The following is a 24,253-nucleotide window of genomic DNA, read 5'->3' as shown; positions in this document are numbered from 1 at the left end:
TTGTGGTGCTGATGCATCAGGCTTTCCTGCAGAGCAGGAACCTCTCACTGCCCTTGCTAATGGGGCCCCTTCCCCCCCCAAGCTGGCACGCACGGGACCCTCCCTCAGGGAGCTACAGCCGCAGGGCAATGCCCAGCCATCCTCGCTGATGCCGTGTCCCCCCGGGGACCCACCTGGGGCTTCGGAGGGCTTGGCCCCCCAGGGGGGAGACCCTTCCCTGGCGGGGGATGATCCCACCCTGGCGTCCCAGGTGGAGGGTGACGATCCGAGGGTCCTCCGCATTTTTCAGGCGGCTGAGTTGGATGACCTTATCCCCTACATTTTACAGGAGATGGACATCGATCCTCCCCCGGAGCCCGTGGAAGCGGATCCCGGGACGAAGAAGGGGGACCCGCTTTTGGCGGGGCTCAAGCCTCGCTCCAAGGCTTTCCCGACACATCCCACCTTCTTACAGTTAATCTCTCAAGAGTGGGATACGCCAGAGGCCACGCTCCATGTCGGCAGGGCGATGGAGAAACTATACCCCCTCCCAGAGGACTTCCTCGAGCTGCTAAAGGTACCGGCCGTGGATTCCGCCATATCGGCTGTCACAAAGAGTACCACGATCCCGGTCACGGGCGGCACGGCGTTAAGGGACCTCCAGTACAGAAAGCTGGAGGTATATCTCAAGAGAGTTTTTGAGGTCTCAGCGCTGGGGATGCGAGCGGCCATCTGTAGCTCCCTGGTGCAGAGAGCATGCCTTCGTTGGGTGCAGCAGCTCCTCACCTCCCAGACCCTGCCGCCCGCAGAGGCCCAGCAGGCGGATAGACTTGAGGCTGTGGTGGCATATGGGGTGGATGCTCTATACGACCTTCTCTGAGTTTTGTCACGCTCTATGGTAACGGTGGTTTCGGCCCGTCGCCTCTTGTGGCTCCGCAATTGGTCGGCAGATGCCTCATCTAAAGCTCGCCTAGGGTCGCTTCCTTTTAAGGGCAAGTTCCTCTTCGGAGAAGACCCTGGACCAAATCATCAAGTCCCTCAATGAGAATGTGGTACATAAACTACCGGAGGATAGGCCTCGCTCCTAGAGGCCCTTTGGGCCATCCGCGAGGAATCGGTTCAGAAACCAGCGCCGGGTGCGCACGGCGAGGCAGCAACAGCAGCCTCCCTGGGCCCCATCTTCTCGTTCACATCACTGGAACCGGTCCTTTCGAGGGCGCAGGCCAGGCAAGGAAGGCCGGGGTTCGGGTCCCTCCTCGAAGACAACTCAATGACGCCAGGCGGGCTCACGATCCGACCCCACGGATAGGGGGCCGGATTGCTCTATTCTACAAAGAGTGGCTCCGTATCACGACAGATCAGTGGGTCCTGGATATTCTAAGGCACGGCTACATGTTGGATTTTGCCCGAGTGCCCAGGGACAGGTTCCTGTTTTCTCCTTGCGGCTCTCTTCTCAAGAAAAGGGCCGTCTGCCAGACACTCGAGCGCCTTCGGGCGTTGGGGGCGATAGTTCCGGTTCCCGCCTCCAAACTGGGCCGAGGACATTACTCCATCTATTTCGTGGTGCCGAAGAGGGAGGGTGTTTTCTGACCCATTCTGGATCTCAAGACGGTAAACAAGTCCCTCCGGGTCCCGCGTTTCCGCATGGAAACCCTCCGGTCGGTGCTGGCTGCAGTCCACCCAGGGGAATTCCTTGCCTCATTGGACCTCACAGAAGCGTACCTCCATATTCCGATTCATCGGGATTGCCAGTGCTATCTTTGCTTCAAGATCCTGGGGCAGCATTTTCAGTTCCGAGCCCTCCCCTTCGGCCTGGCGACAGCTCCACGTGTGTTTACCAAGATCATGGTGGTGGTGGCAGCGGACCTTCGCAGGGAAGGGATCCTGGTCCACCCGTACATGGACGACTGGCTCATTCGGGCGAAATCTCTGACCCAGGCCCTCCAGGCGGTGGAACGTGTAGTGCACTGCTTGAGCTCCCTGGGGTGGATAATCAACTTCGGCAAGAGCAACCTTACACCATCCCAGTCGCTGGATTTTCTGGGCGCACACTTCGACACAAAGGCGGGCAAGGTGTTCCTTCGGCCAGCGCGAGCCCAGGCACTGCGGGGGCAGGTTCGTCGCTTTGCATCACTCCCGGGACCCACGGCATGAGATTACTTGCAAGTCCTGGGAACCATGGCTTCCACGATCAACCTGGTTCCGTGGGCCTTTGCGCATCTCCGTCCCCTCCAGTGGTCCCTGTTGTCCCGGTGGAATCCTGTCTCTCGGCAGTGATCCCGGCGCCGGCTCGTCTGTCTCAGCTGGTGGCTGAATCCTCACCACCTGGCACAGGGTGTGTCGCTGGAGATGCCGGAGTGGATAGTGGTTACCACGGACACCAGCCTGGCAGGCTGGGGGGCGGTTTGTGGATCCAGCTCCATACAAGGCTGTTGGACGGCGGCTCAGGCGCAGTGGCCCATCAACCGCTTGGAGACCGGAGCGGTCCATTTAGCCCTGAAGGGTTTCCTTCATCTGGTTCATCATCGGGCAGTCAGGATACTCTCGGACAACGCAACCACGGTATCCTACATCAATCGCCAGGGGGGTGCGAGGAGCCGACACGTCGCATGGGAAGCAGGCAAGCTGATGCAGTGGGCAGAGATCCACTTGCTCCGCCTGACGGCCTCGCACATTGCAGGCGGGGACAACGTACAGGCAGACTTCCTCAGCCGTCAGCACCTCGACCCGGGAGAGTGGGAGCTCTCCAAGGAAGCAATGAGTCTTATCGTGAACCGCTGGGGGACTCCTCACATGGATCTCATGGCCACAGCGGCAAATGCGAAGGCGCTCCGCTTCTTCAGCCGGAGAAGGGACCACGGCGCGGAAGGGGTCGACACTCTGGTTCTCCCATGGCCCAGCCAGGTCCTCTTGTACGTTTCCCCTCCATGGCTCCTAGTGGGAAAGGTGATCCGGAGGATTGAGTCTCATCAGGGCCCGGTAATTCTGGTGGCGCCGGAGAGGCCCAGGCGCCTGTGGTTCGGGGACCTGCTCAACCTGGTGGTGGAGGGCCCGGTACGACTCGGACATCTCCCACGTCTCCTTCGACAGGGTCCCATATTTTTCGAGGAGGCAGATCGCGTTTGTCTTGCGGCTTGGCTTTTGAGAGGCGTAAGTTGACGTCGAGGTTACCCGGAGCCGGTGATTACGACCCTCTTCGGGCTCGCAAGACATCCACCTCCGTTATGTATGTAAGGGTTTGGAAGGTTTTCGAGAATTGCGATTCGCGGTCCATCTAACCAGCGCGTGCCTCGGCGCAGATACTTTTGTTCCTTCAGGGTGGCCTGGACTTGGGGCTCGCGTATAACTCCATCAGGGTGCAGGTGGCGGCTTTGGAGGCCCTACTCCACGACGGGAATGATTCGCTGCTTTCCTCTCATCCGGATATTATGCGATTTCTCAAGGGGGTGCGGCATTTGAAGCTGCCACCTTGTCCTTCTTGGAGTCTCAACCTGGTCCTCCGGGCCCTCAGGGGTCCACCCTTCGAGCCCCTTCAAGGGGCCACCCTCAAGGACCTCACCTTCAAGACTGTTTTTCTGGTAGCAATCAGCTTGGCGCGCCGCGTCTCTGAGCTCCAAGCATTATCGTGCCGGGAGCCATACTTACGCTTTACGGAGGAGAGGGTCTCCTTACGCACGGTGCCCTCCTTCTTACCTGAGGTAGTCTCGGCTTTTCATCTTGATCAGTCGGTCGAGCTACCTTCATTTTCCTCTTCCGACTCCAGAGAGCTTCGCAAGCTCGATGTCCGACGCTGTTTGATGCAATACCTGGCGACCACCAATGACTTTCGGCTCTCGGATCATTTGTTTGTCCTCTGGTCGGGTCCTAGGAGGGGTCGCATGGCTTCCAAGGCCACCATAGCACGTTGGCTGAAGGGAGCGATCGCTTCCGCTTATATTGGAGCCAGTCGACTTCCTCCATTGGGAGTCAAGGCGCACTCCCTCCGTTCGCAATCTACTTCCTGGGCGGAGAGTACGTCTGTTTCCCTACAGGAGATCTGCAGTGCAGCCACCTGGAAGTCGCCCCACACGTTCCTGAAGCACTACCACCTGGATGTTCGGGCGCCATCCCCGGGTTCCTTCGGGGATAGTGTCATTTGAGCAGGGCTGTCTTCGGCCCACCCATAGGAGGGAAGCTTTGGTACATCCCACAGTCTGGACTGATCCTGGTACATACAGGGAAAAGAAAATTATTCCTCACCTGCTAATTTTCGTTCCTGTAGTACCATGGATCAGTCCAGACGACACGCCCTATGCACCGAAGTGGGGGGCTGTTCGGGGGTCCTCCTCTGCTCGTCTGTACTCTCGGATACTCCGGTGGTCCTCCTGGGGATTCAGGGCTGTTCTGTGTTCCTCAGTCCTGTTGGCAAATCCCCCTGGGGCGCCTTGATTCGGGGACCTCCTATCTATTGTGTTCTGCCTTATATTGAGAATGATTGGATGATTGATCCCTCCGCCTCTTCTCCTATTAGCTTTGCTAGGCTAGATACTGAGGTCTGAGGGTAAGGGCAGGGAGGTTATATAGGACCTCCCCCTTCTCGAGTTTTTTGTCTGACTCCATCTGCTGGACGGGGGACATAACCCACCGTCTGGACTGATCCATGGTACTACAGGAACAAAAATTAGCAGGTGAGGAATAATTTTCTTATTGTGACGTGTAAGGAAGGGAGAGTTTCTGGTGTTCTTGGATCTTTGAGGTATACCTATACAACAAGCAATTAAACGCTCTTCAGAAATGAGGTTTCACATCCAGTTGCAAATACAGGAGGAAAAAACCCAAACATTTTTAATGTCAGAAACAGCATAAACAAGTCCCCAAGAGAGGAATAAAAGGCAAGAGAGAACACTATATAATAGGAAAAATAAAATAGCACTAATAACACGCTGATTGAAAAGCATACTAATACCAAGATTTAGTCACATAATGCAGAAGTTGATGATTGAAGCCTCACGTTTTAATGTCCAAGAAAGCTTTCAATTGATTAGACAAGTTAAGTTTTCAATTGATTAGTTAAGCTTTCAATTGATTAGACAAGTTAAGCTTTCAATTGATTAGTTAAGCTTTCAATTGATTAGACAAGTTAACCATGCATTTTGCTTGGTATCTTAAAGAATAAAATCCCCATATAGCAACCTCAATTTCCCCAAGCTGGAAAAAAAAAAAAAGCTTTCTTCCTAGCCTGGGTTTGTTTACAAACATCTGGAAGACCCAGACTTTCTGGCCTGTGAAAGAAAAGCCTCATAAGACTTTTTTTTTCCATTTCAGATGAGCAAGTAATTAATAAAGTAGCTCATTCTTGAATCACTTAAGTAGAGTGTTCCAAGAAACTAGTAAGATTGAGGCCATCAGGTCTAAGAAGATACATCAGTCCAACCCTCATTTATTTTTCCCCTAAAAGGCAAATAAAAAGCTTTAACTGGGGAAGGGAGAGAATCTTCTGCATTACAAATATCTTCTTTCATGTACTATTTAAATAATTCTAAGGGGAAGATGAGTTTTAGGAAATTTAGTATACGCAAACTTAGTAATCAAGACCTATTTTAAAAAAATTTGAAGTCTCCAATGAATCATAATACTATTTTTAACTGTAGCAACTCTAAATTCTTGAAACTCAGAATTTTGAGATTCCAAGGACTTAATTATTTCATTGTGCTCAACTGAACTAGTTTATACCACAGTGAGTTGACCTTTAAAAAGTTCCACCAAAGATCGTCTGTTGTTCAGTTTTCTCTAAGAATCTAATAGCCTTACAGACATCTTCCAGGGTAATAATGCAAGTCTCTCCAAGTTGGAATTCCAAGGAGCGTCAGGTTAATGAGGAGAAGTGAGCCCTTTCAACAGTTAAGGGCAAAGTTCTGGCCCAAGACTCGGAAGCCATTTCTGATCCAAAATTACTCCGTGTCCAGCAGCAATAGAGGAGTTGGACGATCGTCAGGACTGAGTCGTTTCAAGATGTAGCTGATTCACTGCTGACTCACTAACAGAATCTGCAGCGAGTGATGCACCCAATTGCTGTTCCATGGATTCATGACTTGAAATATAGTTAATTGAAAAGAGGTAAAAGCTGGACAAGAGGAACGAAGCCAACCTCTTCACCATAACTGAAATAAAGAAAAAGATGGAACAGCTGCTTTTCTGTCAGCAAAAATTCCTGTCAGAAAAAACCCCCCAAATCTTTTTGGCAAGTGTCTTTGTATGCCAACTCAGCACCTCTGTCGGATACAGCATTCAGGACTTCCGGCAAACCAGGATGTTCCGGGGAGAACTGTGCAGGAGCCAGATGGTAATCCTCCTTCCTCCCCTGAAGAAAGTTTTTTACATATTAATAAATAAATAAAAATAGTATTGCAGTGCTTAGTTTCTCTGAATAGGGGTGACCTGCTTCAGTCGACCAGCAGTCTTCCCATGGTGTGGGGGCTTTCGGAGGGTCTTGCGGCATCGGAAGAGAGTAAGTGGCTGTCTTTTTTGGAGTAGTGCAGTGCTGACAGCATTGTCTCCTGAGTGCAGGCAGAAGTGGCCCGCATGAGGGGGCTAGTGCGGGTTTATTCTAGCCTTTGCAGAGCATTCACAGAAGTAGGGGAGGGCTGGTCATGGGGATTTCCATGTGGCCCTTGAGACAAGGAAGGAAGCTTCTAATAAATTACCGGCTGGCTCCAATTCAGGGCCTGCTGCATGTGACCAAAACAGAGTGGGACTGGCCGATATTGAGTCCTCCTAAGTTGGATGGGGAAGGCAGGGAGGCCTTCACTGATCCGCTGGTCCTAGTTCTGATGGAGGGGGGATGTTAGCATGCCGTGTGGGAATGTGGTTATTGTCTGCATTCCTAGATTGGGTAGAGAAAGCTTCTGAGGAGCCTTTCCTCCCTGAATTTGTAAACTTTTTCTGCACAAGACCTCATTTAAAATGGCTTGAGTTCTGGCACATTTGGAACTCTGGAATGCTGGGGGGAATTCTTCTGCAATTTCCTCTTGCTATAAGCAGCATAGTTTGGTGCCAAATATTGAAATTTCTGCAGCACCTGTATGTAATCTGCTTTGAAGTGTTGAAAAGTGTAATATAAATCAAATTTGTAATCTGCATCTAGGGTGAATTGTTTTGGGAGACACCTCCAGGGTGAGTTCCAGAGGGACCTGATCTGGATCAAGAGGCTTCAGAAGAAGAATGAGATCCCTGTAGCCAAATGAGATGATCTAAAGTGGTCAGTCTCTTAAAAGGGAGGAATTGCCTGTTATGATTATTCAGGCTGTAGTGGTGGAGCTGGTTATTAAAGAGGAGAAAAAGCTGGATCAGGAGGAACAGGATCCCATTTTAGAAGGTCCACTAAATCCTTTCCTTAGCCCAGAATTGCTAGAGTATTAGTCTCTGTGTAATGGGATTTTCCAGAAGCAGGACTGAACATTTACAGAGCCATGCAAAGCTGTATCCCTTGCCGAAGGAGGCTTTAGAGCGATTGACGTTTTCTAGGGTGGCTGCCTTGCTGCCTGTCACAATAAAGGCTGCTTCTGGTTAAAGGGAGTGGAATGCCCAGGACAAGAAGATTGAGATTAATCTCAAGGGCTTTTGAGGCTGTGGATTTGGTGTTCTATGCTGCTTGGTCCAGAGTTATGGCGTGGACATACTTGCGCTTTGTGCAGCAGCTCCCAATTGCCAACACGGAAGATATTTCTGAGCAGAAGATGGAACTGCTGAAGGCTGGCATAGCCTTTATTTCTGGTGCCTTATATGATTTGATTAGGACATCGGCATGAAGCATGGTGTCTTTAGTTGTGGCTAGGCATTTACTCTAGCTGTGTAACTGGGCAGCAGATGTTCCATCCAAATTGTAACTTGGCAGTTTGCCTTTTCGGAGAAAGCTTCTCTTTGGAGGGGACACAAGAGAAGCTCATCATGCATCTTGGGGAGTGCAAAGCTCATGAGTTACCAAAGGATAAGCCCAAGGGATCTCGAAAGTCCTTTTCCAGTTGGCCCAAGTTTCAGGAATCTAGGTGCTATCACCCAGGGAAGAATTCTCAGAAGCAATATAGTGTGAAAGACCATGCCTTTCATGGAGGCTGCACTTTAATTAGAGATATAGCTGGTGTAAACTTAGGAATGCTTAAAGGTTTGCACTGAAATTCAGAGGGTCCATTCTTTGATTGTTTAAATAGGGGATGGTTAGCCCAGTTTTATGACAAATAGATCCAAATATCTATGAACTAATGGGTCCTTTCCATTGTAAGGGATGGTTATGCATTAGAATTTGCTTGTTCATGGTAGACTTGTTCATGGTCTCCCCTTTTTCATCCAGACAAAAAGGAAGACTGTCAGGGTTACACTAGACCACTTTTGTTTGGCAGCAGTAGTCCTGGCACCAGAGGCAGAACAAAGTTTGGGTGGTTCCATTTTTTGTCCCATTTTAGATTTGAAGATGGTGAATGCTTCCCTGAAAGTGCCACATTTTTGTACAGAAACTCTCCGGTCAGTTAGAGGGAATGAAAACAAGGGAGTTCCTGGCATCTCTGGATCTATTGGAGGCCTAACTGCATATTCAGTTTGGAAAGATCGTAGACTTCTCTGATTTGCTGTGCTGGTAGTCTCTTCCAATTTCTAGTTCTTCCCTTTGGTTTGGCAGCTGCACATTTTCGAAAGTCATGGTGCATCAGTATCTGGATGACTGGTTGATTTGTGCAAAGTCAGAAGAGGGTTACCTTTGAGTGATCTCCAGAATGGTACAGGTATTGCAGGACTTTGTGTCATCAGTTTTTTGAAAAGCAAGCTGGGGCCCTTCACTGGTCTAGGAAAATCTGAGAGCTCTGTTTGGCACAAGGGGAATACATGTATCTTAAAAAAGAGAGAAAAATCATGCTTCAGGCTTTAGTCTTAAAATTCTTGCGGAACAAGGTGTCAACAGCCTGTGATTATTTGCAAGTGCTGAGATTGATGGCGTCCACACCAGCTCTAATCCCTGGGAGGTGGCGCAGATGAGGTCTTTGCAAAAGGTCTTACTGTTGAGATGGAATCCTTAGTCACAGAATTATGGAGTCAGATTGCCTTTTCTGGTGGAGGCCAAACACAGTGTAGCTTGGTGGCTGTAGAAGGCCAGTTTGTCCAGGGGCATATGTTGGTAGATTCCAGAATGGATAGTGGTCACTACGGATATCATTCTGAGGTGCTGTGGATAGCCCTATGTCAAGATCATGTCACAAAGTCTTTGGAGTTGGATGGAAGCATCTTGGTTCATCAATTTAGAAATAAGGCAATCATAAGAGTTAGACTTTTTTCCTCTATTCATGGCAACAGCGGTGAATGTTGTCAGACAACACTACATACATAAGGGATCAAGAGTCAGGCAGTTTTGTTTTGAGGTTGTTCCAGTGAGTGGAGCATCATTTGTTAGCACTGTTAGCTTCTTGCATCACTAGGATGGAGAATGTGCAAGTGGATTTTCTGAGCAGGCACATTTTGGATCCCAGAGAATGGGAGCTTGCACAGGAGGTATTCTCCCTTATTACATTCTAGTGGGGGTTTCCTCAGGTGGACTTGATGACAACCACATAGACCTCCAAGGTCCTAAGGTTCTTTTGTTGTAGAAGAGAGCCAGAAGCTTAACGTTTCAATGCTCTATCGTAGCAGTGGCCATGACAAGCTGTTCTGTATGTGTTTCCACCTTGGCCTCTAATAGGCAGGACGATTCATCAGATAGAGAATCATAGGGTTAGGTGATTCTTGTAGCTTTGGATTGGCCTAGAAGTCCTTGGTTCACCAAAACGTTAAGACTCAAGATAAGATCCTTTGAGATTCAACCATGTTCCTGTATGCCTACATCAGGGTCCAATTTTCCTTGGCTTGGCTCTTGAGAGAAGATTGAGAGACCAGGGCTATTCCAAAGAGATGACTTTCATCTTACTTTACTTTAAGCTAGGAAGGCTTCTATTTCCCTGGCTTATGTGTGAGCATGGAAGGTATTTGTATCTTGGTATCTGGAGACAGGATTGTCTGTGTTTGCGGCTTCGGTACTGGTATTTCTAGCCTTTTTGCAAAAGGAGTTGCAGAAGGACTTGACTCTGAACTCAAAGTTCAGGTGGCTGCTCTTTCTTGCTTCAGGGGCAGGGTAAAGGATTCTTTGGGGCAAGCATCTTGCAAGCAGGTCTTTCCCTCCCAGATTTTGGTAGCTTGGGTATATACCATCAGTCTGTACTGGTCTAGTGGATGAAGAGAGAAGACAAATTGGTTCTTACCTGCTAATTTTCTTTCCTTTAGTCCTATCAGGCCAGTCCAAAAGCCCACCCATTCTGTCTGAAGAATGTTTTGTCTGTTGTATATATTCAGGTTGGTAAGATAATGTATTGTTTGGGACTTCCTGCCAATTTTGGGTTCTCAGTTTGGCTGGTCCTCTGCTCATAAAGGGTTATTTTAACTTTGTTACAATTAGTGAAAGACTGCAAATGGTACAGTGCCTTAAGAACAGTAATATACATTGAAACTTTGATTCTTTGTCTCCATCTGCTATTAAGGACAAAAACCTATCAGTCTGGACTGGTGTAGTAGGACTAAAGGAAAGAGAATTAGCAGATAACCAATTTTTCCTATCTTAAGTATAATTCATTGAAGATTTAGATCTGAACACTAGATATCAAATTGCCTAAATTTAGTGCCAGACTGATTCTAGCAATGTTTTACCTTGTAACTTTTGAATGGTGCATGTAAATATAGTGAAGTAAATCCTGATTGTACAGTATGCTAACTTTAATTTTGAAAAAGTTAACATGCTAAGACTTGAATTGTATAATTTGTTTTGTGTTTCAGGAGGCAGGAAGCATAAACCGCTCACTGAGCTGCCTTGGACAAGTTATTACAGCACTTGTTGATGTATCTAATGGAAAGCAGCGGCACATTTGCTATCGGGACTCCAAACTCACTTTCCTGTTGCGGGTATTGTAAAAATATCTTTTCTGAAACATTTGTGAATATAATCATGCTGGCCAAATTCATCTGTGCATTCCAGTATTAAAGCTGTCTCTATTTTTGCGGCACATGCTTAGTTAAGAACATTCGCTGTTCCAGACACATTCGAGCTGAATGTATGTTTAAAGTCCTTTTTCAAAATAACTTGTTGTGTGATTAAAACTTTAACATAGCTTAATATTCTCCAAATCTTTACTGGAAAAGTGTGTAGTAGATTTATTTTCTGTAATTTTTTATTTAAAAGTAGTATAAAACAGTCAAGGCAAACAAGGAGAGTTGATGGCTCAAGGGAATTGGCACAGGGTTACATCTTTCACCTCTAAGTTCACTAGTTCTAAAAGCTGTTCAGTGGCTTCTATGAAATGGGTTAGTGTTCCCTGTATGTACCCAGATCAGTTCAGAATCCTGGGTTTTGCCTCCCCTCCAGCAGATGGAGACAGTTTTACTAACACATAATACAAGGTGCCACCTGTAGTCCCTCAGTATTTCTCTGTCTCCAGCAGATGATGCAGGTGCAAAACCTGCAGTCTGATTTAAAAAAATAAAAAAAAAATAAAGGAAGAAGTTAGATGGAAAGGACTCAAGTATGCCGCCCAGGGGGTTGTTAGGTCCTGGTGGAACATCCCTTCTGGTTTGTGAGGTGGACGAGCAGGGGGTTGGGGACCCTTAATTGCTCGGTACCTTGGCACTGGTCAGGGTGGATACCTGGAGGTTCCTGGTTCATTATCCTAGAGGAGAATCAGAGCCTGCTGCCATGTCTTTAAGGGAAGTGCCCTTTATGGTTTTTTTTTTTGTTTTTTTGTTTTTTTTTACACAAAAACAAAGTGTAAAATATATTTGAGGGATACTGTTTGAGTGGTAGGAAAGGCAGCCTTAGTACGGCAGGCCCTCTCCACTCTACCTGGTCCTCTCTCTTTCGGCTGATTGGACAGCTCTTCACTTTCTCCCTCTTTCCTCCAGTGTCCTAGGGTGAGTTCCTTTTTGTGACCTGTGGCAACATGTTCCAGAGGAGAGGTCGTGCCACGCGGGTCGAGAAAAAAGTATGTGGAGACACGTGCGCTTCTCTCCCACGATGACCAGTGCTCCCAGTGTTTCTCCAAAGGAGAGAACACCGTGGGGAGGGGAAAGATCGATGCGGCCGCACACCACAAGCCTGGGAGGCTCTCCTCAGTGGGGAGAAGTGGTTGACCCATTCCTACTGGGCATGGGAATGGTGGCTATTTTGTTGACTTTTTCTGCTGCTGCGGAAGGGGGAGGAGATTTCCTTCCTCCACTCTCCCCTATAGTTGGAGCCTCTGGGGGGAAGGCCAGAAAGCTAGGGAAGCTCTTGCTGCTGACAATGAGGACTCCCAGGAGGATTCAGATCCCTCCTCTGACTTCTCTTTGGATTTTGTTCTTTTATTACATAAGGTTTATAAAGCCAGAAAAGCTAAAGCTTTGCAGGGATCCACGGCACATTTAAGGCCAACAAAGAGAGCTAGAGCTTCTCAGTCTACTGGGGCTACCAGTATCCAGTGGGTCCCAGGGGCCCCGGAACCGTCCGCCACCACAGATAGCTCCTCCGAGGTTTCGGATATAGAGGGCCCGCAGACAGACCATCGGCCTCTGATCTGGAGCTAACAGTCCAGGATACAGATCTGGTGTTGTCGAAAGGTTCTATGGTGGAAGGGGGATAATCCCAAAGTGGTACGGCTGTTCCACAGGGAGGAGCTTGGACCCCTTGATTCCTGTGATTCTTAAGGAACTAGGTATAAGGTTCTACCTGAGGAGTCGGCCATGGGAGATGAGGACCCAGTCATGACTGGTCTTCATGGCCCAACCAGATCTTTTCCTTTTCATCCTTTTGTCAGTTCCTTGTTTAGGGAGTGGGATACTTCTGACACTGGCCTGAAGATCAGCAGGGCCATGGACGCGTTATATGCTTTGCCGGAGTATATGCTGGAACTTTTAAAAGTTCCTATGGTGGATACTTCCGTGTCAGCAGTTACCAAGAAGACCACTATTCCGATGAGACTCCACAGCTCTGAAGGACTTTCAGGATCGGAAGTTGGAAGCACATCTCAAGAAGACCATCTAGGTGTCTACCCTCTGCATTCGAGTGGCTGTGTGCAGCAGCTTCATGTTGAGTGGGCTTGCACTGGGTTCAGCGATTGCAAGCTGACAGGTCATTGATTCTGAAACGCAGCCTACCAATAACTTGCATCCCAACTATCTCCCCACACGCTACCCTCCCCCCGACCGCCCCCTACCAACCCCTCCAATATCAATATACATCCTCACATGTATCCTCATCAATGTAAATAGAATTCAACAATGTAAATAGTATTCACGTACAGTTTCTTTCAATAGTTATGTGTTTTGTTCCTGCATACCCTCCTCCCTCTTTCACCCTGTTATACTCCGTTTTCCCCGGTTACATGAATGGTTATAATGTAATTTCCATCCTTATAACAGTAGAAACTGATGTGATGTACATACGAACGTCAGTATATAAAAGAGTTAAATAAATATCACCCCTGCACCTCCTTTCCTCCAGGGTATACATGTTTAGGTTCTTCAATCTCTCCTCATAAGTCGTTCACTGAAGACCATCCATCTTTTTGGTCTCCCTTCTCTGGACCGCCTCCATCTTGTTTCTGTCCTTTTGGAGATACGGTCTCCAGAACTGAGCGCAGTACTCCAAGTGAGGCCTCACCAAGGACCTGTACAAGGGGATAATACTTCCCTTTTCTTACTCGATATTCCTCTTTCTATGCAGCCCAGCATTCTTCTGGCTTTCAAAAAGGCCACGTGTTCCTGCATCCATGCCTCAGTCCCCCTGGGGCAAGAACATCGAGAGCTGGATGCCTTCGGTAGGAAGGTCTTTTAGGGCATTATACTCATTGCCCGTATCTCCTCCTACCAGTTATACATTTCCCATATAACCGCAACCTGTGGAAACAGGTCCAGGAACTCACGAACACCTGCCATAGCAGCAACAGGAGTCACTCTCTGCTGTAGTACAACAGGGTCTGGAAGCCAGAAAACAAGACCTGAGATCCACCTATGATGATTTTGAAACAGCAGCCCAGTTGGCTGCTGTGGGCATTGGCACCCCTAGGATGGCCTGGCTATGTACTTCTGACCTCCGTCCAGAGATCTAGGAGAAGTTGGCTGACCTCCCCTGTACAGGGGTTCCAATTTTGAGTTGCATAGAGAAATTTATTGCTCAGAGCTTAGGATTATCTACAACTTCTGGACTTCATGGCAGGTTCCTTAAACTTGGTTCAGTGGGCCAGGGCCCATGTGTCCCCTGCAGTTTTTCCATCTGTCTTGCTGGTTCCCTCAGTCTCAGGATTATGAAGTTTGTTTCCCTTTCCCAGGGACGAGGAGAAATAATCTCTCTTGGGTGTCAACCACACTGAATTTGCTCAGGAGAATGAGTCTAGAACTTCCTTAGTGGGTGCTCTTCAAACAGATGCAAGATTGTTGGGATGAGGAGCTTATTAGGACCAGGTTGCTCTGGTCATGGGAAGAGAGTTTGTGGTCCATCAATAGGCTGAAACCAGGGCCTTCAGATTGGCTTTGCTGCAGTCTATTTTATGAGTAAATAAGTATTTTTAACCAAAAAGATTCTGTATCCCTCGGGTTGGTCCCATCACAAATTTTTTAAATATGTTTAAAGGTGATTGTTTTTAATCCAGACCTTCAATGCTGCTTCTTGAGGGGCATTTAAAATGTTTATCACCTTGAGGATGTATTTGGGTTTTGAGTGTGTGGTGTTTTTTTTTTTTTTTGTTTTTTTTAATATGGCAGTTTTCTCCTGCTCTTCTTGGGTTTCCAGATCATCCAGAACCAGGGCAAGGATTTTGTGCCATGATCTCTAATTTGCAACTAACCAAAGTTTTTCCCCAATTTCTATCCTCCCCCAACTTAGTCCAAACATTGTAGTGACAATTCTCAGCTGTGAGTCATGTACCAGGGTTCTTTGGAACTTTGTGATCATGGGACCTAATCATTACAGGTCATTGTGTGATTATTGGGGTTCCTTCTATAGCATTCCCAGCCTATGTCAACCCAAGGAACGGAGGAATGAACTAATTTTTTATTAAGATTTTCAGCATGTTATAATGTCGGTCATCTGTTAGGGTGAAAACCAGACACAGGAACTTGAACTGGGGTCAGTCCCAGGGTTCAGTTCAGGAGTCCTAACCCTGCCACACCTTCTAGGTATTGGGGATTGAAAGAGGCTCAATCAAGAGTTTTAGAAGAACAGGAGGTTGTTCAAAGCAACCTGAAGACTGACTCAAACTCTTATCAGATTTGCTACGTTCCAAACCCTGACTCTGGAGACCTTTGGTGTTAGAACTTTAGTTCTGGTTTATGTCCATCTTGCTGCTTTAATCTGTTCCTCCTTGCAGCCATACCAGTGCCAGCATTTGGTTCTGCTACTGCTTATGAATCTGGTTCCTGACCTGCAGTTCCATCCTACTTCTAGTAACTATTCCACCCTTGTAACTTACCTGCTAATTCCATTTCCTGGCCTGTGGCAAAGCTGCAGATCCAGTTTGACTCAAGTTTGTCATCTGCTGATGCTAAAATCCAGGCTTCAGTCTTAGTAAAACTATTGAATCCTGGATGTTTCCCAGCCCATGCCTAGTCCAGCCTGTGCCAATACCCAGGGCTTGTTCTGTCCGACCCCATGTTTATTTATTTATTTAAAAGTGATTTAGTGTCTACATACTGCCATGCAGTCTTTCTGTAACTTTCAAGGTTTGGATTTTCTCATCTGGAAAGCTCTCCAGATTTTCCTCTACTGCATGCAGTGCAGGGGAAATATCCACATGTGATTTGAGTTTGCCATACCATTTCCTTATGTACTAAAGACCATATTTAAAATTGTCTGCAGCATGTTGCCTACAGAACATTTCCTAGCATGTAGCCAGATGGACGCAGGACCAATGGGTTATGTGTTCCCCTGCTAGCAGATGGAGACAGATTTCAAAGCGGACGTCACCTAGATATGCCCCTCCAGTGAACTCAGCCATCCAGTATCTCTCGATCTCTTAGCAGATGTGGACGTGCTATCCCCACACCAGCAGTGGTGTTTAGTGGGATTGCAGCACTAGTTTGAAGAAGAAATTTAAACTTAGCTCTAAATTGGGAGAGAGATCGAGCCCTGCTCTCCTGTGGTCCGGTAGCCGATTCCTGGCGTGGACTTTGCTGCTGAAGCAGCTGAGAGGCAGCAGGTGCAGGAAGCAGAGCGTGGCAGTGACAGCCCAAGCCCTCTCCGCCCACAGCCGGAGACAGTCTCTACTCAGCTGGTAAGCGCTGAGCCCAGGTAAGTAGAAAACTTCTATTCAGAGACGAGGAAGGACTTCGGTAAGTCTTTCCTTCGGTCTCCTCGGCGCACCGTATCAATGTTGTTCCCGATCCTGTTATGGCAAGGGAAGGGGTTTTCCGAGAGGGTTGAGTTGCTCCCCGATGAGCTAGACTCCACGTCAAGCTTGGTGGGCACTCCACATGGTTGGCGGTGCCATCTTGCGCGAGGTTTGGTGTGGCGCCATTTCCCCCATTGTCAGTCAGTATGTGTGGTACGCGCACTCCTGCGTGCATAAGCGCACACATACGATAGTATACAACCAGACGCTTAGACTTAGGAGCATCGAGGTGGGTTTGTGCGCGCTCGAGAGGCACTAACTGGCTGAATGCACAAGCTACGGAGTACTATGGCTCCGGCAACAAAGAAGCACAAGCAACAATCTTTGTGCTGCCTGATCTAGAATCCTTCCTGTCAGCACTGTGAGGAAGCCCAGGGAGGGCTGGAAACTCAGAACCTTTCCAAATCCAGCCCCTGCCAGTTGGAGGATGCGTCAGCCACGACCTTATCTGGTAGCACTCTGGACTTAGCAATTCCGGGGCTGCATCTTCCCCGGGAGAGGCAGCTCAGTGGCCTCCTACCCCAGTTCTTCCTGGGCTAAGTATGGACCTGGCAACCTTTTCTTTGTTGGAATTTTTTCAGGGCCTTCAAACATTTGTTCCCTGTACGTACCCGGATCAGTCCAGACTGTGGGTTGAGCCTCCTTTCCAGCAGGTGGAGACAGATTAAAACTTGAAGGATGCCCTATATCAGGACAGAGCCTATCCTCTAACACTTCAGTATTTGTCTGTCTCCAGCAGGTGTAGCATCTCCCCTTCGGTTCTCTGCTGTAGGCTAGTCAGCCTTTTCTTCTGTCTTTTGCTAGGCTCAAGCAAGTATTTCTTTTGGTTCTCGCTTGTTTAAAAAAAAACAACCCCCCAAAAAAAAACAGAAAGGGGTCTTTTTTTAGTGATTTTTCCTTTTTCTGTGTGGGAGACTGTTCAGTCTCCCAGCTCTTGCCCGGCTCAGGGGGGCTTTGCCCCTTTTGCAGGAGGGGGTTCCCTGCATAGCCTGAGTCCGTGGATGCTTCCAGGTGTGGGGACCGAGGCTCTCGGGGTCTCGTTCCCCCCTCTGGCTGCCGAGAGGGTTTTTTAACCCGCTGCTGCGCTCAGTAAAAAAAAAAAAAGAGGAACAGTTTTAAACTTTAAATAAGTTGCAGGTACTCACCTACCTCTAACTTATTTGCAGCAGTTGACCAGCATTTTTTAATTTTTCTGGTCTTAGCAGGCCTAGAACCGGCAGCCAGACAGGCAGGAGGCAGCAGGTTTCCCTCCTGCTCTCTCTGGCCCTGCAGGCTGTCAATCAAAGCTTTTTTTCAACTTTTTTTTTCTTCAGCCGCGGCTCTGCTCTGCCCCGGCAGGCAGCCTGCCTCTTTTCTGCAGCCCCCTTCGAGTTTTTTTCGAAGGGGCTTTTTTCTATGCCTCCCTGCCGGGTGGGGAAGGTCCCTCCTCGGCAGGGATGGCAAATTTAGCTTGGGGATCGAGTCCCCAGAGCTTGCCTAGGCCTTTCCTGGGTCGGGTAAGCCCGGGAACGGCCGCCATCTTGGATTTTTTAACGGCTCCGTTTTCGGAGCTCCCTGGGGCAGGGGGGCCGATTTTTTTTTTTTTTTTTTTTTTTTTTTTTTGTAGCCACTCCCTCGCCTCCCTCTTCCCCTCCCCCACCCGGGATTTTTGGGGTCGTTTTTTCTGTTTTTTTCCCTCCTCCTGCGTAAATTCCCTTTAGTGGGCATGCAGGAGGAGGTGGAAGGTGCCCCCCCCCCGGGGGGCAAATCATTAAAAAAAAAATTGAATTAATTAATTACATCAGTAACTAAAATTCCCTGCTCCGTGCCGTTGCTAGTTCGGCCGGCTGCTGAGCCCCCGGGGTCCCTTGGGGCACGGGTGGTCCCGGAGGTGCCCCCTCCCTGTCCCCCGACGGATCCCGGTACTCCCGGATCCTATAGCCAACCCGGGTGCGTTAGCTAATCTTCCTGGTGCCGCCTCTTGGCCATGGATGTGGCCTCGGTCCGGGCGGGATCCTGGTTTTGCCAGGCGCCTTTTCCTTCCTTCCCGCCCAAACAGTTGTGCCTGCGATTTCGCAGGCTCCCCGGTCGGGCCGTGCCCTGAACGAGCTCCCCTCTAGGTGGCATGCTTTGTAAAAACAAAACCAAAAAAACCCCCCATAATCACTCCGTGGACTCCTTCTGCAGTTGCGTTTCAGGAGGGTTTTTCCGGTTTTTCAAATGGCCCCGGTCTGCCTGCTGACCACGGTTCGTGAGGCTCCTTTGAAGAGCACTCTGATGTTTTAGCGCCATGGATGTGTTCCACTATTTGCTGCAGTTCCTGCTGTGTGCAGGTCTCTTATGGAGTCATCGGCAAGATTCCTCTGCGCCCGGGATCTCCCGTGGCCAGAGGCCGCGCATTTGACCCTTCGCTGCCTCTAGCCGGAGGCGCTTGCCTCGGAGATGTCCGCCACACAGCTCCTGTATCTGCGCCACTGGTCGGCCGCTCCGGCCTCCTCTGCCCGGTGGGGTACGTTGCCATTCAGAGGTAAGCTGCTCCTTGTCCAGGACCTTGAGAGATTTTGGATTCCTTAGGGGATGGTAGGGGCCATCAGCTGTCGGTGGCCCGTCTACAACCATCCTGGTCCTTTATACCCTCTAGTCCATGCTTTCGGGACCAGAGTTGGTATACCCCACATGGGCACGGTGTCTCCTCAGGGGGGTTTGTCTTTCGTGATCGCAGTTTTTTTTGTCGCAGCATTCTGTTGGGTGCCTTCTTCTGTGCGAGGGTTAGCCCACGTACTCAATCCTTACGCCTGCACATACTCCAGAGTATCTTTGCCTCGTTTCGGTCCCCTTCTGAGGTGGTTGCCTCTCCCTCTTCTCCGCGGACTGGGTCGGGCTCCGGTAAGACCAGGGGGTCCTCGACGTTCTCAGACACGGGCACGTCTTCGCCTTCCTCATGTTTGGCGGGATCCTTTTTTTCTGTTTCCCTTGGTGGTCGGTCCCTGCGACATACAGTGCAGCTAACCCCCGCCAAGCTCCTGGGTTTGGGCATGGAGGCCCCGCTGCCAGCCAACGTACCTCCCGCAGACCACTATCCTATTTTCTTTGTTCACTCTTGGACCTCACAAGAGTCCCCGGGCTCTCAGTTCCCGCTTCTCCACATGCTCTCCCTGTGAGCATACTCGTGCCGTCCTCCGCCCGGGGCATTCCTCGACCCACTCGTTTCTCTGTGTGGCATAATCCACTTTCCGTTTCTTCGTGGTTGCCATAGTCTCTTCATGTTCGCGTCCTCCGCCGAGACTCCGAGTTCTGGACGCTTCCCTTTGATCTTGCGACGGAACCTTGCATCTTCACCAATGTCTAGGTGTTGATGGCCGCAGCTCTCCGCCGGGCAGGACTCCTCGTCTACTCTTATCTAGGCGTCTGGCGCGTCAGGATCAAGGCGGAGGTTCTTGTCGGCGGTCGGTGTATCGTGGGTTAGCTTTCTTTGCGTCCCTGGGGTGGATACTGTATTTCTCTTAGAGCAATCTTCAGCCCTTCCCGGAGTTAGAGTACCTTGAGACTCCGCTTCGTCACCTGGGTAGGCAAGGTCGTCTTGCTTTGTGTGCGGGCCCTCAAGTTGTTTGGCCGGTCTCAGTCTACCCTGGCTCCCTTCCTTGACGGCTTGTGTCTGCCTGTAGATCTCTGGGTCCTCGGCTCCCTCGCCCTTGTCCCTTGGGTCCTTGCTCCAATACGACTGTTCTAGTTAGCTTTGCTGTCCCGTTGGCAGTCACTGACAGAACAGTCTCACACAGTTCTCCCGTTCTTGGGCTCTACCGTCGCCGTCTCGCAGGGGTGGATTTCCCCTGCTTTTTCTTTTGCTACCGGGCCTACCTCTCCAAGTTCCCCAGTGGATGATAGTGCCCACGGATGCTAGTCTTTAGGGCTGAGGAGTGGGCGGCCGCTCCTAGTATGCCTAGGGGACCTGGCCAGCGTCTCTGTCTCGCTGGCACATTACGGAGTCTTGGGTGATGTTCCTGGCTCTTCTGGAGTTTCTTTCTCTCATACGTGGCGAGACGCTATGGGTCTTGCCCGACAACTGCACCTCCGTGGCTTGTTTCCATCGCCCAGGGGGTGCTCGCAGTCCGTGGGTGGCCCTGGACACCAGCCTTCTCTTAGCCTGGGCAAAGCGACACCTACAGTGCCCGGCAGCCTCCCACTCCGCGGGCTAGGGAAATGTTCAGGTTGCTCTCTCCGTCGTCAGTCGCTGGATCCCGGGGAGTGGGGACTCTTGGCTCAACCATGGTTTCCTCATCGACAGGTGGTCCCCTCCCACCTGGGCCTCATGGAGACTCTTCTCAATACCATGGTAGATTGGTTCTTCCGCTGGAGGGACCATGGCTCGGCAGACGTAGTTGCCTTGGCTCTCCCTCGGCCGGCGGTACGTCTTTTTCTACTTCCCCCCTCCCCCCCCCTCGTGGTCTCTGGTCAGGAAAGTTCTTGGACGGATGGTTCCCAACCGGAGTCCCAAGGTTTTGGTAGCACCCAAGGGGCTGTTTCAGGCCTTGGCTCACAGTTTTTTCTCAACCTAGCGACTGTCGGACCCCTGCGGCCACGCCATCTTCCTCAGCTCCTTAGACAGGGCCCTGTATTTTTTCGACCAGGCCGTTCACGCTTGTCTAGCGCCCTGCTTTTTTGAACGGCGATGTCTCCGGTGTGAGTGTTTTCGGAGTAGGCCGTCTTCGCCTTCCTTCAGGCCCGGAGACGGTCGACTCTCCGCCGTACGTGCGCATCTGGAACGTGCTTGAGTTTGTTTGTGCGAAGTCAGGTTTTTCGGCGTACTCCGCACCAATCTCCTTATTCTTTTCTTCTCTGAGGCAGTCTCTCCGAGGATCCTTCCTTCTTTCTCGGTGCGTACCAGTCTACCCCTCGCCTTTCTCCTGGGTCGAGTGGCAGGTCGTCCCTGTGCGGCCACCCGTTTGCGACTTGGACTTTTCAGGGGCGTCAGGTATCTACATCCACCTTCTCGCCCACTTGTCCGTCGTAAACTTTTCACTCGGTTATGCGGACCCTTCTGTACGGCCCTGTTCGACCCTCTCCGTCGCGTCACCCTGCAGGCCCTTATGCTTAAGACTGGCTTTTGGTTTTATCTCCTCTGCTCGTCAGATCCAAGCGCTGTCCTGGCGTGATCCCTTTTCGCGATTTTCCGACTTCAGGGTAGCCCTCGTACGGGTCCTTCCTTTTTCGTGAAGTTTCGTCTAACTTCTTTGTTCTTTGGTCGGCGGAGCTCCCCGCTTTCTCCTGCGACTGGTGACGGTCCCCCTTATCTTGGTGCCATACGGGTCTCCATTACCCCGCTTCCATACGAGTTCTCTTGCTCTATTTCCTGGTCCCCAATGGCTTTTCGTGCATCTGTCCATCTTTCTGTTCCCTTGAATGGGTCCAATCTGGGTAAGCCGGCTTCTGAGTCCACTATAGCACGCTAGTTGCAGGAAGTGATCTCTCAGTTGTTCTTTGTCATGGCCTGGCGGTTCCTCGAGGGTCTTCCGACTCATTCTTTGTGTTCTCGAGCTCCTTCTTGGGCAAACATTCTTTTGTTCTCTCCGTGGATGATTTGCACAGTTCATACTTGTCTACAATGGCTTTTGAAGAGAATGCGGAATGACTGAGGTCACTGCAGGGGTATATTTAGGGTGACGTCAGCTTTGAAACCTGACTCCGTATCCATCTGCTAGCAGGGGAGCACATAACAGATTGGCTGTCAAAACAAAATTATCAGGTAAGTAATTTCTCCAATTTGTGCTCTGTTGTTGATTGCCAGACTAAAATCAATAAGTATCTCTTGCATTTGTGCTTTTCAAGTTTAGCAGAAGTAGATAGGGAGGGTAATTTCTAAAAGATCTTTTGCAAGTAAACGTGTTATCTGCAGAATGACCTTTTATAACATTGCATTCCCAATATCTGGGTAAACTTATGCACATATGTCATGCTTGTGCATAAGTTCACCCACAGTGAACGGAGGCATTCCTGGGAGTGGGGAGGGCTGGAGAAGGTTTTGCACTTATGCTTATAGTTTTGTTTTCAAAAGTATGCATACATTTTCCTTAAAGTTTTCTGTGCTGAACTTAGCAGGTATAATTGTGTGCAGGCAGTTTCAGTGGGATAGTTTTCAGATGGTAAAATATGCACATACTTTCCTTTGAAAAGTGGTTTAACTTTTATACATGTATTTACTGTTTAACTTATGGAGGCTGTTAAATTACTCATACATTGTTCGATTTACCTATTGCCTTATTTTCTTGAAAAAAGTATTCATTTTACAATTGGTAAGTAATCCCTTCTGCTGTGGTAATATGCAATTTTTCTCAACAGGACTCTCTGGGAGGCAATGCAAAAACATTTATTATTGCAAATGTTCACCCTGGTTCAAAGTGCTTTGGAGAAACCCTTTCTACTCTGCATTTTGCTCAACGAGCAAAATTGATCAAAAACAAGGTAAAAAAAAAAAAAAGATCCTATATATTTACTAAAGCAGGGGATGGCCACCTCTGGTCCTCGAGAGCCACAGACAGACCAGGTTTTCAGTGTATCCACAATGAATATGCATAAGATTTGCATGCACTACCTCCATCATAATCAAATTCATCTCATGCATATTCATTGTGGATATCCTGAAAATCTGGCCTGTTTGGCTCTTGAGGATCAGAGTTGGCCATTGCTAAAGGGCCTAGTTCTTTTCTAGTTAGAGCATACAGGACTTGCAGAGACAGCTGGTCTTCTGTGTAGGTCACCAGTAGTAACCACAATCAAGGTAACCTATCAGGAAAAATCAACACAAACACCTTGAACAATAAACTTTTTTACTCTGGTTGTCAAAAGAAAACTAATACGTTTTAATACATTTTTAAAGGTGAGCGGTATTGGTTTCATACTCAGTCAAAATAGGTACCATCCTGGTTACCATTCATCTACTAATCATTAACCGCTACCAACCCCCTCATTTTCTTGCAGTCAAATGAGTATCAAATTTTTAAAAAAATTTTTAAAACGTTTTTGTTCATTTTTGCATACAAGTACTATACACTAAACATGTTTTCAATTGTAATTTTTTGAATGCACCTACCAATATAAATGACTCTTATGTAAACCCCCCCCCCCCCCAAAAAAAAAACATTTATATTTTTAAAAAACGTATTATACTTTGCAGTTAAACTAACAAGCGTCCAAACAAACTAGACCTAGTGAATCCTCCCGCAATAGACTTAACTTTATACGACAGTCCCGATGTGGCCGTGTTTCAAAGAAAAATCTTTTGTCAAGGGATGTCTACAAACGTCCTTGATGTTGACCATGGAGAAATATGGATTATATATTATTAATTAGTCAATATCAAGTATATCATCATGTCTTTTATATATAACACCATGGTTTTTACATAAAGTCAATTGTTTCTGTAGGTTCAATCAAAAATTCACAATTAATGTTTAGTGTATATTTACAGGCAAACATTTTTGTTAATTCTAAAAATGTTTTTGATACTTATTTGACTGCAAGAAAATGAGGGCTGGTGGCAGTTAATGATTAGTAGATGAAAGGTAACCAGGATGGTACCTATTTTGACTGAGTATGAAACCAATACCGCTCACTTTTTTAAAATTTTTCTTTTGACAGCCAACAGAGCAAGTTTATTGTTCAAGGTGTTTGTGTTGATTTCTTCTATGTAGGTCATATATGCAAATTCAAACTTCAAGTCTGCATATAACATTGTAATATTTATATAGTGCACTGACAATTATAATATACTGTGATTCTGCCAGGATAAACATAAGGCAAAATTGTTTATGAAAAAGGCATGCCTAGTATTTTAATGACTCTGGAGCTCTTGCAGTAATTTTGAGCAAATACTATATGAATAAGTGTAACACCGT

General features: G+C 48.4%; 1 protein-coding gene across 2 annotated transcripts in view; it reads left to right on the top strand.

The window, feature by feature from the left end:
* Positions 1–24,253, top strand: part of KIF15 (kinesin family member 15) — a 428,798-nt gene that overhangs the window by 123,709 nt on the left and 280,836 nt on the right. For both annotated transcript variants that reach the window (XM_029589694.1, XM_029589695.1), the window contains exons 9-10: positions 10,804–10,929; positions 22,698–22,820. In XM_029589694.1, the coding sequence (XP_029445554.1) occupies positions 10,804–10,929; positions 22,698–22,820 (249 nt within the window). The remainder of the gene's footprint in view (positions 1–10,803; positions 10,930–22,697; positions 22,821–24,253) is intronic.

This window comes from Rhinatrema bivittatum, chromosome 2 (assembly GCF_901001135.1).
Source record: "Rhinatrema bivittatum chromosome 2, aRhiBiv1.1, whole genome shotgun sequence".
Classification (NCBI taxonomy): Eukaryota; Metazoa; Chordata; class Amphibia; order Gymnophiona; family Rhinatrematidae; genus Rhinatrema; species Rhinatrema bivittatum.
Note: the sequence above shows the minus strand (reverse complement) of the source record. Positions and strands in the feature narration are given on the sequence as shown.